The following is a 17,344-nucleotide window of genomic DNA, read 5'->3' on the forward strand; positions in this document are numbered from 1 at the left end:
GGTATTGTTTTTATGTTATTATTTATTATTTTATAATAATAATAAATTTTATTTATTTATTTATTTTATTACTTATTATTTTATTTATTTTCATGGTTCTCTATTGAAAACTGCCCTGGGACTCTCGGATGAAGGGCGGTAGAGTAATTTAAGAAATAAAAGCCACAGGTGGGAAAGAGCTCTTGCTTGCGGGATTCCTATGTGCATTTGTTCAGCCACGGTGAGAACGAGATGCTGGACCAGGTGGGCCATTGGCCTGATCTGTCTGCCAGGCTTTTCTTCGGTTCTTGCATTATGTGAGGGGCTAGCAGAGGAGACTTTTGTGAACCCTTTCCTCCCTGGCATTTTCTTGATCTAAATACCTCTGTCTTAGTGCTATTTGCCTAGCTGGCGAAAACACCTTATAGAAAGTGAGCATTTGTCTCTTGCAGAGGGTGGAAAGGGAGAGGAAGAAGCAGAAGGGCTCTTCCTTGGGATGGGAACCCCTGAGGGTAGCAAGGCTCAGGGCTTAGAGATGACTGGTGTCTTCCAAGTAAGGAATCCCCAGGACTAATGCTGCAAAAAAAGGTCTTCAAGCCTGTTAGATCTGTCAGTGTGCTATGACCTTTAGTTGGGAAATAGTGAAGTACACCCCGCTGGCTTCTTTGATAAGGGTGGGGAGGGACTTAGTTTGGCTTTGCTGTGGGGGCTCAGGGAATCGCTTTAAAAGCCAGTGGGGTTTGCGAGGAATTCACTCCCTAGCTTAGCTTGACTCTCCAGCCAGCCTGTGAAAATGTTCCGGCTTTTCAGCAATGCAAAGCGCTGCTGGCCGATGAAACGGACATTGCAAAGGCCCCCTGGGCGAGTCCATTTGCCAGCAATGGTGCAGCAAAACAGGTAAGGAGGCCGGAGGGGGGAGGGGGCAGCCTTGACAGCCTCAGTCTGTGTAAACAGGACATTTCGCACAAGTTTTGAAATATATACCGTAAATGATCTGCCTGGAAGGCTTTGACAAAATGATGATGCTCTAAGGAATGCAGGAGTTAACAAAAAGCAGCAGGTTTACATTTTCTCTAGACTCACCTGCATCCTACTTGAAAATGGAAAACAGGCCATTCTGAAAAGTCATTTTCCGTACAACAACCACACCAGTTTTTTGTATGTTTTTTTATGTCACACCTTCCAAAACAATTACCACCAGTTCCTTTCCAACTTTGGGGAGAGTATTTGTGGATTTTCATACCTGGAGGCTGCCAGTACAAAGGAACCAATAGCTCAAGGGGTGCCTCATGAAAGCACTCGTGAAAATCTTTCTACATGACAAAAAGAGGAATATTGATTTCTGGCTGCATTTCCCATATTTTAGCTGCACCAATAGCCTGTATCCAGCAAACATTTTCACAGAAGTGTTTTGCAGGCAGAATCCACAAGTAGGAGACAAAGTTCCTACTGCTCCTGCTCAGAGATCCTGACTGCAGAATCCATAGGTGGACTTGGGCTTCCTTCACAACATTGTGATCCTGTATTCCTTCCTGCACACAAATCCCTTAAGGGAGAAAACGTTCTGCATCCAAACTGACCTTAGACCAGGCACTGAGTGATGGGGGAAAGTGGATTGACAAAATGGAGCCACTAGCAGAGGAACCGGAGAACATGTTTGCTTTTTTGTTTGACTGATCATTAAATTTATTATGCCCTCATTTTCTTTATAAAATAAACTCAAATTAGCTATCAAAAAAGTTCAAAAAATTAATAAAACACATTAAAACCTGGACAAATTTCTTAGATCAGTTTCCTATGATAAAACCAAGAGCAGGATAAACCAATATTGCACAAAAACAGGGGGGGGGTGGATCTTTCAAAAAATGAATTGAGAGTGGGTTTTGTTAAAGGGCAAGAATACAAATCTAGTTTGAAAAAATACATTTGCCCTTTGGACCTGAACTCGAGCTGTGTCCAGAAATGTTGACCTTGCATCAGCTTAATCAAAGACCTTTCAGTTAAACATTAACCTCCTGATAAGAGTCAGTGTGCAGGGTGAGATTATAACACAGGAATCTCTTGATCTTAGGGTTAGGATACGGGATGGTAAGGAGGTCCATGAGGAGGCAAAGGAACCAAGAATGTTTATCAGGCGGCACCCGGGTCCAAGTTGCAGCAGAGGTGACAATGTTAAGGGGCCTCACAGCTCAAAGCCATTCCTCAAAGTGGGGGTGGGGCAGAAGGTCACATCTCATTTTTTAAATCTTAAAATATTTCTGGGGGAAAAACCAGTAGTTTATAAAGTAAAAACAACAGCAATAAAAATTGCACAATGCACTCGTCACAGAAAGAAGAATGAAAGCCAGTGTGGTGCAGTGGTTAGACCGTTGGACTAGGGCCTGGGAGATCAGGGGTTCAAATCCCAACCACTGGGTGACCTTAGGCCAGTCACTCTCAACCAGTCACCTCACAAGGTGGTTGTGCTAATAAAATGGACGGGGGAAGAACCACCCGCATCACCTTGAACTCCTTGGAGGAAAAGTGGGATGAACATAATAAAAATAATAGCAGCATCAACAAAGCAGGAAATAATACAGAAGCAAAAAACAGAGATGCTGCTTCTCAGAACTTCTCAAAGGTTTTTACCTGCCTTTGGAAAGACAGAGAATCCTACAAGAGCCTTTCTCAGAAGAACGGTACAATAAAACATAAAAATAGAAATGCTGGAAGTTTTGAAGAATGATGAACACATTTAACCAAAATGTTTTGAGCTGGTGTCTAAATTTCACAGCAGAAAGAGTTCCAGAGCTGGCTCGCCAGGGAGAAGGTCTTCTGATACGTCACCTAGGAGCAGGATGTTAGAGGCTCTCCCTAGCATTGGTTTTCAGAGGGTGTGGCAGGAGAGGAGGGCAAGGGTGACCAGAAGATTGAAGAACAATCCATTTTGGGAATGATCCACATTCTTATGTAGCTGCATTGTTTGATGCTTTCTGGCTGCCCCATGATCATATGATAAAATAGTTGTGTTCTGTGTTATAAATCAAGCACTGCTAGGAGTTGTTTCTTTTTGTTTTCAATGCTTTTCTTTCTTATCAATTAAAAAAAATGGTGTGGCATGAGCAAATTTTTATTCTGAAAGTGTGGCCCAGAGAAAAAAGTTTGAGAAGCACTGCTCACTAGGATGCAATTGTAAGCAGAGCTGGGGAGGGAGCTCAGTTGGAAGGAATCATAGAATCATAGAATCATAGAGTTGGAAGAGACCACAAGGGCCATCGAGTCCAACCCCTTGCCAAGCAGGAAACACCATCAGAGCACTCCTGACATATGGTTGTCAAGCCTCTGCTTAAAGACCTCCAAAGAAGGAGACTCCACCACACTCCTTGGCAGCAAATTCCACTCTCGAACAGCTCTTACTGTCAGGAAGTTCTTCCTAATGTTAGGTGGAATCTTCTTTCTTGTAGTTTGGATCCATTGCTCCGTGTCCGCTTCTCTGGAGCAGCAGAAAACAACTTTTCTCCCTCCTCTATGTGACATCCTTTTATATATTTGAACATGGCTATCATATCACCCCTTAACCTCCTCTTCTTCAGGCTAAACATGCCCAGCTCCCTTAGCCGTTCCTCATAAGGCATCGTTTCCAGGCCTTTGACCATTTTGGTTGCCCTTCTCTGGACACGTTCCAGTTTGTCAGTGTCCTTCTTGAACTGTGGTGCCCAGAACTGGACACAGTACTCCAGGTGAGGTCTGACCAGAGCAGAATACAGTGGCACTATTACTTCCCTTGATCTAGATGCTATACTCCTATTGATGCAGCCCAGAATTGCATTGGCTTTTTTAGCTGCCGCGTCACACTGTTGGCTCATGTCAAGTTTGTGGTCAACCAAGACTCCTAGATCCTTTTCACATGTACTGCTCTCAAGCCAGGTGTCACCCATCTTGTATTTGCCCTTCCCATTTTTTTTGCCCATGTGTTTACATTTCTCCCTGTTAAAATTCATCTTGTTTGTTTTGGCCCAGTTCTCTAATCTTTCACTTCGCCTAAGACTTCGCCTGTTCTCCTGGAATTCTCAAAGATGTCTGCCAGTGGTTCTGAGATCACATCTGCCAGTTCTTTTAATACTCTTGGATGCAGTTCATCTGGCCCTGGAGACTTGAATACATCTAGACTAGCCAAGTATTCTTGTACTATCTCCTTAGTTATTCTGGGCTGTGTTTCCTCTGCTGAATCATTTGCTCCAAATTCTTCAGGTCGGGCATTGTTTTCTTTATCGGAGCAGACTGAGGCAAAGAAGGCATTGAGGAGTTCAGCCCTTTCTGTGTCCCCTGTTTGCGTTTCACCATCTTCTTCTCTGAGTGACCCCACTGTTTCTTTTGTTCTTCCTTTTGCTACGAACATACCCATAAAAGCCTTTTTTGTTGCTTTTAACCTCTCTAGCAAGCCTGAGTTCATTCTGTGCTTTAGCTTTTCTGACTTTGTGTCTACACGTGCTGGCTATTTGTTTGAATTCCTCTTTGGTGGTTCCCCCCTTTTCCATTTTTTGTACACATCCTTTTTTAATCTTAACTCAGTTAAAAGTTCTTTAGATAGCCACCCTGGCTTCTTTAGGCACCTTCCATGTTTCCGTCTCATTGGTATTGCCTGAAGTTGTGCTTTTACTATCTCCCTCTTAACAAACTCCCAGCCATCATGAACTCCCTTTCCTTTTAGTACTACTGTCCATGGGATCTCACCCAGCACTTCCCTAGGTTTTATGAAGTCGGCTTTCTTAAAGTCAAGAAATTGAGTCCTAGTATGCTTGGCTGCTCCTTTCTGCTGTATAGTGAACTTCAGGAGATGCACTGTTTGGGGCCCAGGGCTTAAATCCGACCCCCTGGCCAAGTATCCCTTTGAACCTCTGCGGAGAGGTCAGTGCAGCTGCTTTGTGATGATCCACCATGGAGACAGTTCTGAGGAAAGCAATGCCATGGGGAGATCTGTTTGGTTACATGCATCTTGTCTGAGCAGCCAGAGATCCTCTTCCTTTGTAGACTGTAAGGAAACTCTCCTCTCTGCTTGCCTTGCAGTTTCTCCAAAGGCTCTGTGCACCACCAGGCAAATCCTTCCTCCTCCTCCTCCTGGCCCAATGATGTGGGCATCCTTGCTCTGGAGGTGTACTTCCCTTCCCAGTATGTGGATCAGGTTGAGCTGGAGAAGTATGATGGGGTGGAGGCTGGAAAATACACTGTGGGCCTGGGGCAGAAGCAGATGGGCTTCTGTGCGGCCCACGAGGACATCAACTCCTTGTGCCTGACAGTCGTGCAGCGTCTGGTAGAGCGAAGCCGCCTGCCCTGGGAGTCCATCGGCCGACTAGAGGTTGGCACAGAGACCATCATTGACAAATCCAAAGCTGTCAAGACAGTTCTGATGCAGCTCTTTGAAGATTCAGGAAACACAGATGTTGAAGGCATCGACACCACCAATGCCTGCTATGGAGGAACAGCCTCCCTCTTCAATGCAGCTGACTGGATTGAGTCCAGCTCCTGGGATGGTAAGTGATGGTGGTCTCAGTGGCACCCCCTCAGACCCCCACCTGGAAGGTGTCCTCTCCAAAAACAAGCATCCAGGCACGTCCACAGGGCCGACTTGGCCCAGTCATATATCCTTCCATGCCTGCCTACACCCCATCTCTAAGGCATGGATGTAAGACACAGCCGGTCTCAGAATAACAGGTGGTGTAACTTGAAGCCTCGGGGCCACAAACACTTGCCTGAGGTCTCACACCAGGAGACAGTTTGGAAATGTTTAGGAGGCTGGGCTGTGTGGGAATCACCCTCAAATTTCCCTCCTTTGGAATTTTCAGAAGTTGCTGTGAGTAAAACATTTTGTGACGTTTCTTGGCTCCACTCAGCAAATGATACTTCCTATTCCTGGAGCTTTTTGTAGAGAAGGCGTGCTGCTTAAGTGACTCTCCCAGCCAGGTTTTGTCCCATTTTTTGCTATAGGGTAGCATTTTGCAATTTTATACTTCTGCCATCAGGAGACATTGGGGCTGCCCATTCTCCTCACGTTAAAGAAAGCTTGTGGCGGTTCACTTTTGTGCTCCTGGAGGAGAAGGAATTTGGTGGGTGCCATGTAGACTCTATAGATTCTCTTGCGGCACCACAGTTCCCAGAGTCTCTCTGAGGGACACAAGGAGCGAAGCAGACCAGGGGAGAGCTAGCCGGGGGGGGGGAGAAATAGCTAGAGAAACACCTGTTACAGCCGGGATGGGGGGCTTCCAGCCCATCAGGCTAATTAGTCCACCATTTGGCCTGCAAGGCTATTTTGGCCAAGCCACGCCCACCCTACACCTGATGACAGGTATGCCCTCCCATCAGGTGGCCTACCTGCTAGATCCTCACCCCTGTATTATGGGAATAAAGAGGTTAAAACTGCTCCCTGTCTAAAAAAAAATTATTTGCTAGACAAACCTCAAGGAGACACAAGGCCATTGTTTCTAGCAGTACAGAAGAATCTAGCTGCTAAGTTCTGTCACAAGCATATGGGAAAGGAACAAAGCAAGAAGTGTTTGCCTCTGCATGCCAACTGTGCAGAGATGCAACCCTTCTCCTCCATATTGCAGAGTCTTCCCAGAGACAGCTGAGTGAGAGTTGCAGATTGTTCAAGCCGAGTGGTTCGTTCTCACATATGAGTCATAGGTCTTCTAACAAAAATAGGTCTCCTGACCAGAGATTTGGAAGGAAAACAATTTAAAGAGAGATAGAGAGCTGAGAGAGCCAGGCAATTATCTGTATAAACTTTGCAAGCATATAGTAGGATTATTATTATGGTTTCTGCAAAGAGAAGGTTGTAAGGAAAGAATTATACTTTGAGAGTGTATGTATCTACAATAAGTTAGCTTAATCATAGTTACAATGGACCAGATTTTCTCAGTCCTTGCAGATATGGGAGGAGATGTGTCCTTGCGCTCCCATGCTCAGCTTTTGACGAAGTTCCTCCTGAAAGGTTTTTGAGTAAACTTAAAGGAAATGGAACAGGTCCCTTTATGGACTGATAACTGATTTAATGCAGCAGAGTTGGGCAATGTCAACACAATAGACAGGATGTGAACTGATAGGGACCATGGTGAGAAGCTCAGTTTTCCATAGCGATGGAAAGACCAGTTTTAGGGATTTTATTAGAAAACAAAGCAGCCACTGCTGTAAACCTATGATCAAAGGAGGCTCCTTGTTGGGTCAAGTGGGGCAGGCCCCCACCCAAGAAAGACCTCCAAGGCCATAGTCTGGTCTCCCTTCCTTAGTCATACATTTCCACTGATTGAGGCTCTTCCTGCATGATTCTGCCCATCTGCTGGTCCATTGACTGGCAGAAGATGCAGGAAGGCAAAAGGACAGGCAAAAGTGAAGACACAAGGCATCGTGAACATGTGGAACGGGCTGCCATCTGTGCCTTCAGCCCTCTTTACTGTGCATTTATGATCATGTGTTTATTAAAATTTATATACCGCTTGGTAGTAAAAGCAAACTAACCTCAAAGTAGTTTACAAAAAGGAAACAGCAATGTTCTCATATTGTTTATGCTTGAGGTGGTCTTGGGGCGGTTATACGCAATCCTACTCCTGATACTGTTTGCGCCTGCAAAATATTTGTTGGGTGGTCTTCCTGCTTTGTCTCCAACTGGTACAAGTCCCATAATGCCATGATGAAGCCCTCAAACTTTTCATGTCACAAATGTTCTAGGCTTTGTTTGTTTCTTTTGTCTGTCCTTTGTTGCTCTGTTGTGCTAGAGTGCCCCCTCCAGGTGGCAAAGAGGCAGCAATGTTTTGGGAAGCATCCCAGAGTGACAAATAAAGCAGAACGATGGGCAGTCCAGTATAAATCCACCACAAATTCACTGTCATCGCTGACATGTTGTTGGAGACCCTGGGAGGGAGAGGGCTGCTCTTGTGCTCTAGTTCTGCTCCCTGGTTTCCCACAGGCATCGGGGCGGCCCCTGTGAGAAGAGGAGGCTGGGCAAGGTGGCCAGAGGCGGATCTGGGGGGATGCAACCAGTTTGGTCCCACTGGGCACAGAACCTCAGCTTTGCAGGGGATGCTGCAACTATGGTTTAGAGGAATAGAGCATGAGAGGCAGGCACTGAAGTTTAGGAGACCCCAACGTCCGCCACTGCAGCAGGTTTTTCTTATGTTCAGAGGTGCCTCTGAATGCCAGATTTTGGGGACAAGCAAGAGGGGAAGTCCATTGTCTTTGTGCTCCACTCAGAAGATCCTTGGAAGCCTCTGGCTGTTGGGAAGACAGCTGTGCTTTCCTCAAGCCCAGAATAATTCTTTTCTGGGGGTTGTTCCATGCCTAACAGGCCTAAGGAGAGAGATGGTGGGTTCGCCATTTCATCATTGCTGCTTGCAAAATTCTTATACCTAGAAACCTGTGTGTTTTTCGCTTAGCAGAAAACAAGAATACCTGTTTTGCTGTGCATTTTATTGGAAAAATAGTTAAAGCATTTTGGGAGAGTATGAGTAGGTTAATAAGGACTGAAGGCTCTCCTTTTTCATATCGTACCTTTGCTTTGTAGTATCAGGCATGGTCTCTGCCAGCCATTTTTTTTTTCAGTCCTCAGGGCCAAACTAGATGTGTGAGATCTTTACATGGGATTGCCTATGAACAGTGTGTGTGTGTGTGTGTGTGTGTGTGTGTGTGTGCATGCGTGCGTGCTTGTTATTTCAGTTGTAAGGTGCTGCCATTCTTTTGCTTCTTTTTAAGTACTTCTCTTCACTCACTATTGTCATAGTTATACTGTAAGCTGGTGGGGGGAGGGATTTGTCTTTCCCCCCTGCTCTGACTGTGTGAAGTGCCAGACAGACAGACAGACAGAGAGAGAGAGAGATTCAGAAGTAGCTGTTACTATATTGCAGCTCACACCTGCAAGTGAAACACAGATACGTTTTTATGATGACGCAGACCAGGAAGAGCTTTTCCTGCCTTCCTCGTCATCAGCCCTGACACTTTGGTGATGCTCTTCCCATGCCAGGACGCTATGCCTTGGTGGTTTGTGGCGATATTGCTGTTTATGCCACCGGGAATGCACGGCCAACTGGTGGTGCTGGAGCCGTAGCTATGCTGGTTGGACCAGATGCTCCCCTGGCCTTAGAGAGAGGTGAGTATCCAAACGCGGCCATGTCTAAAAAGCTTGCTTTGCATAGCGAGGGATTTTATCCATAAACCGACCAGCCAGCCATTCGATTTTTCTGCATTGGCTAAAGCGGGTGCTATGGTCACAGTTGAAACCATGCCATTAAAATAAAAATTAAAAGGGAGGACGGGATGGGGGGGGAGCATGCAACATCCCCCCTCCTGCTGCAAGAGGGCAGACTGGGTGGCTGACACATTCACACTGCCTGTGTCCCAACAGGCCCACTGGACGTGGGCATAGCCAGAGGGGTGCAAGGGGGGCAGCTGCCGCCCAACCAAGAAAATAAATAAAAATGCTTAACTAACTGACCAATTGCATCACAGATAACTGGGTTCTTCCCCCCTAACATAAAGCCTGCCCCCCTCGAAGAAAATTCTGACTACATCCATGCAGCACAGAACAAGTGGGACGTGATGTCCGATCTGTGGATTTGCTTGAGTGCAAATGTAGAAGAGAACCAGGGCAGTCAAAGATGGACTTCTGCCAGGCTTCATGAGCCCCTCTATGCAAACAGATTAAGCCTGCATGAATGAGTCCATTGTGGTGTGCTGGGCTGGAGATTCATGGAGCTCTTGCTGGTGGGAAAGCGGCACATCTCTGCCAAAATCGTCAAATGCATCCTCTCTCACACAGTTTTCAGGAATTCATATGGAAAGCTGCAAATGCGGGGGGGGGGGCTGCTCCTCCTTTTCTGCACCCAGAGGGGCAGGCAAGCTTTTCAGGGAGGAGAATGGGCCCTTATGCCTAGTAGCTCTTAGAGTAGCTGCCAGAGATTCGGAGCTCCCTGAGTTAAAAAAGAAAAGATAGGGAGAGAGCTAGCCAGGTTCTTTTATTTTGGACATAGGCATCAGTGTCTGGCCAACACCAGTGTTGGCTCAGGGTGGAATTTTGCTTTAGCATCTTTTGCACTCCCCAGTAGATTCTCTCTCTCCTTTTGCATCTTTGCTCCTAGACAAGGTGATGCCACTGAAATGGAACCTGGGAGAAAGATGCATAGCTTGGAAGCATAAACCAAGCGTGTCAAGCAGAAAATGCACCAGCCAGACTAAGAAAAAGTTATTAGGGGTATCTGTGGGTTTTCCCTCAAGTGCAATGGTTCATAACTGGAGGATTATTCCCTTTGTTGCCATTGCTAATACTGGGATGTCATAGAATAGTTGAGTTGGAAATGTGCTAGCACATTTGAAAGATAAGCAGAATTATTGCTGCACCACGCAAGCTCACCTGTGACTTTTTCCTGCCAAGGTCTTCGTGGGACCCACATGGAACATGTCTATGACTTCTATAAGCCAGACTTGGCTTCAGAGTATCCTGTGGTGGATGGGCAGCTCTCCATCCAGTGCTACTTTCGAGCCTTGGATCGGTGCTATGCCACATATCGCAAGAAGATCGAGAACCAGTGGCAGAAAGGTCAGTGTGGCTGGGAGAACGGTCAGCCGCGCCTTCCTCCCAGGCTGTGGGCACACCAGAGCATGAATGTGCACATGGACCACGCCAATCTCAATCGTCCATGCATGCTTCTTCGCACGTTCATTTGCACCCGACTGCTTTTGGTTGAACCTTGTCCAGAAGGGCTTTGCTGGCTGGGGAGGAGCTGCTCTACTTAGGTTGCTGTTGCTTACTGGAAGTGGGAGGGGGCCAGGCGGCAAGCAGGTCGGTGTGCCTCAAATGCACTGGTAAAGCCCTCACGCTGGTCGTGCCAGGGTGCTTGCACCATGCCAACCTCCCAGCCTGCCTCTCAGTGAGCCAGCAGCCAGGATGCTGAGGGAGAAACCCCGGCCCACCTGGTGGGAGGGGGCCCTTTTGGCTCCGTCTTTCCTATCTACACAAGTGGGAAGCTCTGTTCACATTGAGGTTGGGTGTCCCCCACCCTCCCTGAGCTCCAGAAACCTAAGGTCCATTGTGAGTTTTCCAATACACATGAACATGCACAAAAGAGTGGATTGGGGGGAGAGCTGTGTGTCACACCTAGTGTTCCCCCACAGCCACTGAGGAGTACTTTGCCCACAGAAGTAGGGGGTGAGGGAAAAGGTGGTTGTGGCCCGCAGGAAAACATCCCCTCCCTTTAAAAAAAACAACCCGAAAGCAAAAGGTCCCCAGAACATCCAGAAATGCTTCTTTACCTCCACAGTTGGGTAATTTGCAATTTGGTTATGGTGATAATTTATTAAATGTGTATTCTGCCCTTCATCCAAAGATGAATAATCTCAGGGTGGTTAACATAACCCCACCACCACCACCAATTTTATGTTGGATTACCTACCCCCCACACACACACACATTATCAGCAGATCAGGAGAATCCTAACTGAAGTTGGGGGTGGGAGTGTGTGGGTTGGCACTGGGAGGATCATGTGAATACTATGAAAAGCAGGCACCTCTGCTAGCTATTTTTTTGGGGGGGTAACATCTTGCATACTAGGGCTGAGCAGGTGGTGTGTCTCCACTGCACGTCTCGTTTCCTGGGTGCAGTTGCGAGGGGGGCTCCGTCTCTCTGATGCTTTCTTCTACCCCCGAGGCAGCTGGGATCTCCAAGCAGTGCACCCTCGAAGACTTCCAGTTCATGATCTTCCACACACCATTCTGCAAGCTGGTGCAGAAGTCTCTGGCGCGGGTGTTGCTGAACGACTTCCTGGCCTCCCGCAACCCTGATGTCGAGTGTGGGGTCTACAAGGGGCTGAAGGACTTCAGGTCAGTGGAGTGTAGCTTCCTTTATTAGTGGCTTTGTATGGGACCCGGGTGGCGCTGTGGTCTAAACCACAGAGCCTAGGGTTTGCCGATCGGAAGGTCGGCGGTTTGAATCCCTGTGACGGGGTGAGCTCCCGTTGCTCGGTCCCAGCTCCTGCCAACCTAGCAGTTCGAAAGCACGTCAAAGTGCAAGTAGATAAATAGGTACTGCTCTGGTAGGAAGGTAAATGACATTTCCGTGCACTGCTCTGGTTCGCCAGAAGCGGCTTAATCATGCTGGCCACATGACCCAGAAAAACTGTGTCGGCTCCCTTGGCCAGTAAAGCAAGATGAGCGCCGCAACCCCAGATTTGTTCACAACTGGACTTAACTGTCAGGGGTCCTCTACCTTTACCTTTTTTAAAGACATCACCCAAGAACTGGAGAAGATAGTGGGACAGGGGGCAAGCTTGTTCTTAGAAGTTCTTCAGGACAGGGATGGGCAGAAGATGGATCTAGATCTAGATCCTTGCATGATCTACAGTGGACTAGCTCCAATGTAAAAATGAAAGCCCCTCTTCCCATTAAAATGATTAGGCTTTCTTATCTGAAGTAACTCAGATGTACAGGACTTGTGTATGCAGGTTGTCCTAGGATCCAGCTCATGCCACATGGTAGATCAATGGCTCTGTCCTCTGAGAGAGGGTGTGGTGTCTGGATCTGGTCTCCCCTGCCCCTCCTCCCTCCATCTTTTGCACCTGCCTCTGGTTGGCTGACCTTGCACTTCCAGGAAAACAAAGGAGACCTTGCAAGTCATCTGCTCACATCTGCCTTGGGACTTAGAGGGGGCTGGCATTCTTTTCTTTTAGAGATGATAACCCTTAGCTCTCATCCCTGACTTGAAATTCACCTGAAGTTCCTTTATCTCCATTAGCTTGTATTCACCCATTGCCAAACTCACCTGCCGGCTGCTGAGGCAGAGTCTTGTCTTTTGCTGATCTTCCCATGCGAAGCCCCTCATTGGCCAGCAGCAAAGCCTCCAGTGCACCTATTACATCCTCAACCTCCTTCATATTTGCCAATAGAAAAAAAATTATATTCTTTGGGAAAGCTTATTTATCTGTTTTATTTGTTTAGATATTTATAAATTACTTTTCTCAAAGATTGAAAACGGATCAAAAGGCAAAACCCAGTATTAATAATTAATACTGTAAAACTAACAATTAACCTGAGCAAACCTCTGAAGCAACTGAAAGTCAAGTGATTTTTTAAAAATGCTTTATGTCTTTTATGCAGTGGGGTCTTTCTCAGCAAAGTACTTTGAGCCTGATCAGAGCGGGGGGAGCAAGAAAGGCTTCTGCTTCCAGCAAGGCTAGGAGGACAACTCCAGAAAATGTTTATTTCTCTGCCAGCTTTGAATTTAACTGAACTTGCCACCTCTACCTCTATGGATAAAGTTTTAGGCTCTTTTAAAATGTTAATTTATTAAAATGTGCTCATGGAAATTAAGCCAAGCAGAGAAAGCTCAGTGCACCCCATCCCTCTGTGTATGAGAGCACATTCCCTGGCCTCACGCCCCCCCCCCCCCCGAGAAAAGGGTATTCCACAGTTGGGGCCAGGACTGACTGCCCACCTTCCCTTTTAGTAACGTGAAGTTGGAAGAAACCTACTCCAGCAAGGAGGTGGACCGAGCTTTCCAGAAGGCCAGCCAGGAGCTGTTCCGCCAGAAGACACAGCCCTCTCTCTTCCTCTCTGCTCGCAATGGAAACATGTACACTCCCTCAGTGTATGGCTGCCTCGCATCTCTCCTGGCCCAGTAAGCCACCCCTGCTCTTTCCAATAATGGATTCTTCCCACTCCAAATCCAGGGCAGGTGAAGAGGACACAGAAATGGCAAAAATAGTTGTGTTTCATAAGGTTTGGCCAGAAAGCAAGGGCTGCAAACACACCATACATTTAAAGACTCTTTGGGAGCTGTATTTCACGCCTTGTAAAGTACAATTCCCAGGATTCTTGGTATGGGTGAAGCCATGATTCTCTGATGATTAAAAATCCTCTTAGCCAAGGTGATTAATTCTGCTAAATAAGGGCTGAAGTTGTGGCCCCCACTCCCTCCCTTGCAGCCCTACTTTTATATTCACATACCCAGGAAAACATTTCCTGTTTCTGCTCATTATATTTTGGGGGTTTTGCATAGTACCACATTTGTTGGTTTTAACCTGTGACAGTTGCTGGCTGCCTTTTGAGCTTTCAAGCAGAAGGTGGCATTTTAAAACTTTAAACCTGGGGTGGCTCATCGGCAGCTGGATCTGGCCTCCCGCTTCTCTCCAGCTCCTGGGCTGCTGGCAGGGAGAGGAGACTGTGGCTGTGTAGAAATCTCTGACAGTAGCGCCAAGGAGCAACGGAAGTTGCTGACCCCCTGCCACCGGCTGGACATCTTGCCCACCTGCTGTACACTGCAACACAACCTTCCAAAACATGTTTCTGTCATGTCCTCTGTCACACTATCCCTGCCAGGATGAGCCAGGAAGGTTGCCTCAAGGCAGCCTGTTTATTTGAACATTCATCCTGATTCGTTGGCAGGGTTATACAGTGTTGCACTTCCCTGTGCATTTTCTCATCACTTGCCTTATCACAAATAGGCCAGTTTGGGTGTGGGTGGGTGTGGAATAGGCTTGTTGTGGAAGAACACAAAATCAGCTTGAATTGTGGCAGCTGAATTTGCAAGTATGTGATTGCACCTCACCCCAAAACTGCAACCATCTGGAAAAGTCTTTGCAAGGTGATGATTTTTGCAGGGGCCTCAATGTTTGCCCTTGCCTGATGTGATTTCTGGGGAAGAAAGGAAACTTTCCCTTTCTTTTCCTTTCTGACATTTCTGGTCTCAATCCCGGCAGGTTCTCTGCCCAGCAGCTGGCTGGCTCTAGAATTGGGGTCTTCTCCTATGGCTCAGGACTGGCAGCCAGCATGTTCTCCCTGAAGGTGACCCAGAATTCTGCTCCAGGTGAGTCCCTTCTTGATGTAGAGCTCCTAGAGGATCCTGAGTTTGTGCTGCCTGCTAAAGTTACTTGTGCTCTACATTGCTGGGGCAATGAATGAAGGAATGAAAATGCTGGTGCCCAGTGCTCCTTTGAGCCCTGGAGAAGGGAAAATATAAAAGGAACCAGGACCCCAGAACAGTCTCGTGTCTGCATTGGTGGGTCCTGCTGGGGTCCTGGGGTTTGCCCAATGGTGCCCAATGCTGACGCTGCATGGGGCCATTCCTCTTACACCCAGAAGCTCTTCTTGCACATTTCCCAAATGCACATTTCACAGTTTTTTGGCTCATTTCAGCACAGTAACTAACCAGGCCAGATAATTCATCGTTTGCCCCAAAATCATTGCCTTGTTGGGGAAATGTTACTGCACCCATGACATCTGGGGTTGCAGGGGTCCCTGGAAGCAGCAGGATTTCTCATGGGAAACTGTGCCCTCTCTCTTCCAGGCTCCCCTCTGGAAAAACTGGTATCCAGTCTTTCAGATTTGGAGACTCGGTTGGACTCCCGGAAATGTGTTCCCCCAGAGAAGTTTTCTGAGATCATGAAACTCAGAGAGGACACTCATCACTTGGGTGAGCATGTGAGCAGCTTTAGCTGTGTACCTGGGTGCAATAAGCTTTGCCTTAGGACCTGGAAAGACATTGTCACAAGGTAAACTGGCTTTGGCAGGAAAGATCTGAAGGGAGAAAGCTAAACTCCAGTTGCTTGCTTAGTAATGTCTCCTGCAAAAACCACTTGAGCTCTGCATTTCTGGTGAGAGCGTTTTCAATGATGTTCATTAAGTTACGTTTCTTTATGGGGAGTGGGAAATATAAAATCAGGTTCAGCTCTTGAGCTCTTGGAAATGCAGTTAGAAAAGCAGCCCCAAGGCACCCTCTGGAGCAAAAGGACTTTCTTCTTTCTGTGGAGTTTCTAAAGGCACTTCAACACAGCACAGAGATTTGCCATTGCTCTGGGGAATAAATGGGTCTCTCTCTAGGAGGCTTGAAAGGGAGTAATAGTTTTCTAAAGTAGCCTTCCCCAACATCTTATCTCCTGAAGACCTAAGCCACCTCCGATCACCAAGTGCACACGGTGGAAGGAAGAGCCAGTGTTCACAGCCTGTCTTGTGGGGTGACCCCCCCCCCATCATATTGTCCTGGTCCCTCCCTCTGCCTTCCTACCCCACTTTCTTGCTTTGTCTTTCTGCAGTGGGCCACACCCCACACGGGTCCAAGGATGACCTCTTCCCAGGAACCTGGTACATAGAGCAAGTGGATGACAAGAACCGCAGGAAGTATGTCCGGAGACCAGTCTAGGGGAGAGCAGAATGGCCAGGAGCAGGGATTTTCCTGGTAAGCCAAAATCCTGGGCTCCAAAAGCAGTCCCTGAAGGGAAGCCGCTTGATGTGGGCTGAGTTGTCATGTGGGGAAGTCCAGAGAAGGCAGCTCAGCTTTTGGCGAGGGAAGCAAATGCCCTTCTGGCCGCAGAGTCTTTCCTTCAAATTAGCCTTCTCCAACCCATCTCCACCTAGGACTTCTCTCAGGGCTGAGAAAGCACAGGCAGAAATATCAAGAAGCAGCTTGGCCAGCTCTTGCTCGAATTGTTTGGCACTTCCGCTTTTATAGTCCTGCTCTCTCCCTGACACAAAGCAGCTTCCATGAACCAGCAGACTCACAGAAACTGAACAATATGGTTGTGTGAGAAAAAGAGAAAGGGAAAAGAAGTTTCAAAATGGTTTCTGGCAAAAGTGGGAGGGAAATGTTACAGCACAAGAAAGGCTAAGAGGTTTTCCCAAAACCTTTCACCATTTCCCAGAGCCCCGTTTTGAGCTGAAAATGTGTTATTTAAGGTTTTACATGCTTCATGAGATGAAGAGGGGCCTGGTGGTCTCAGGCTCCATGAACCTTCTTGGTCTCTTCTGTGACTCAGAATACCACACTGGGCATAGCTAATGTCTTCCAAGGCAAGTAGCCAAAGTAGGTGGCAGGTACTTTATGACCTGGTTGTACCCTTAGTGGACCTGAAAGGGGACTGCAGCAGCCCCCCTTTCCCATCTGGAAGAGCCAGCTAGTTTGACCAGACCTCCCTTCTCTTTGCCCCTACAGTCTCAGCCTTACAGAAGGAGGCCAGGCGAATGGTTCCACCATCCAAAAGAATAGCAAGTCGACCTATGCCTGCACTTCTCAAGATGGCTGCTCTGGCGGGGGGGCGGGGGGCAGCGTCCCTCTTGCACAGCACTGTGTCCTCTCCATGCTTGCTAAGGGAGAAGGGCCTCCCCTCTGCCTCTGCTCCTTCCCCTCCCCCCCAACTTCCTGCTCCCCCTTCACTGCTGAGCTCCGGGTTCCCTTTGCTTGGAGGCATCTGCTTCTCCCTGTTGGCACTTTTTTGGACAATAGGCCTTGTTAGTGTAAGAAAGATTTGTTGAAGTATATAAAATATTTTAACACAGAAGGCGAGGGGTATTTTTATTTGGGAAAGGGGCTGGTTTTTGTGACTTCCATCAAAAGAGATCCTGGCACATGCAGAAA

The 17,344-nt window shown here is 47.4% G+C and overlaps 1 protein-coding gene across 1 annotated transcript; it reads left to right on the top strand.

The window, feature by feature from the left end:
- Positions 1-654: 654 nt before the first annotated feature.
- HMGCS2 (3-hydroxy-3-methylglutaryl-CoA synthase 2) lies at positions 655-17,267 on the top strand. The gene is made up of 10 exons (XM_083743917.1): positions 655-876; positions 5,026-5,489; positions 8,969-9,094; positions 10,376-10,540; positions 11,652-11,820; positions 13,442-13,612; positions 14,694-14,800; positions 15,281-15,406; positions 16,026-16,168; positions 16,922-17,267. The coding sequence occupies exons 1-9, from the start codon at positions 773-775 to the stop codon at positions 16,130-16,132; spliced, it is 1,539 nt and encodes a 512-aa protein (XP_083600043.1). The 5' UTR covers positions 655-772; the 3' UTR covers positions 16,133-16,168; positions 16,922-17,267.
- Positions 17,268-17,344: the final 77 nt, after the last annotated feature.

Source organism: Podarcis gaigeae, assembly GCF_964106915.1.
Source record: "Podarcis gaigeae genome assembly, chromosome: 6".
Lineage (NCBI taxonomy): Eukaryota > Metazoa > Chordata > Lepidosauria > Squamata > Lacertidae > Podarcis > Podarcis gaigeae.

Coding starts and splice junctions, on each gene's coding strand:
- HMGCS2 (XM_083743917.1), top strand. CDS start 773: ATGTTCCGGCTTTTCAGCAATGCAAAGCGCTGCTGGCCGATGAAACGG. Junction 5,490..8,968: donor TGAGTCCAGCTCCTGGGATG/GTAAGTGATGGT, acceptor TTCCCATGCCAG/GACGCTATGCCTTGGTGGTT. Junction 10,541..11,651: donor CGAGAACCAGTGGCAGAAAG/GTCAGTGTGGCT, acceptor CCCCCGAGGCAG/CTGGGATCTCCAAGCAGTGC.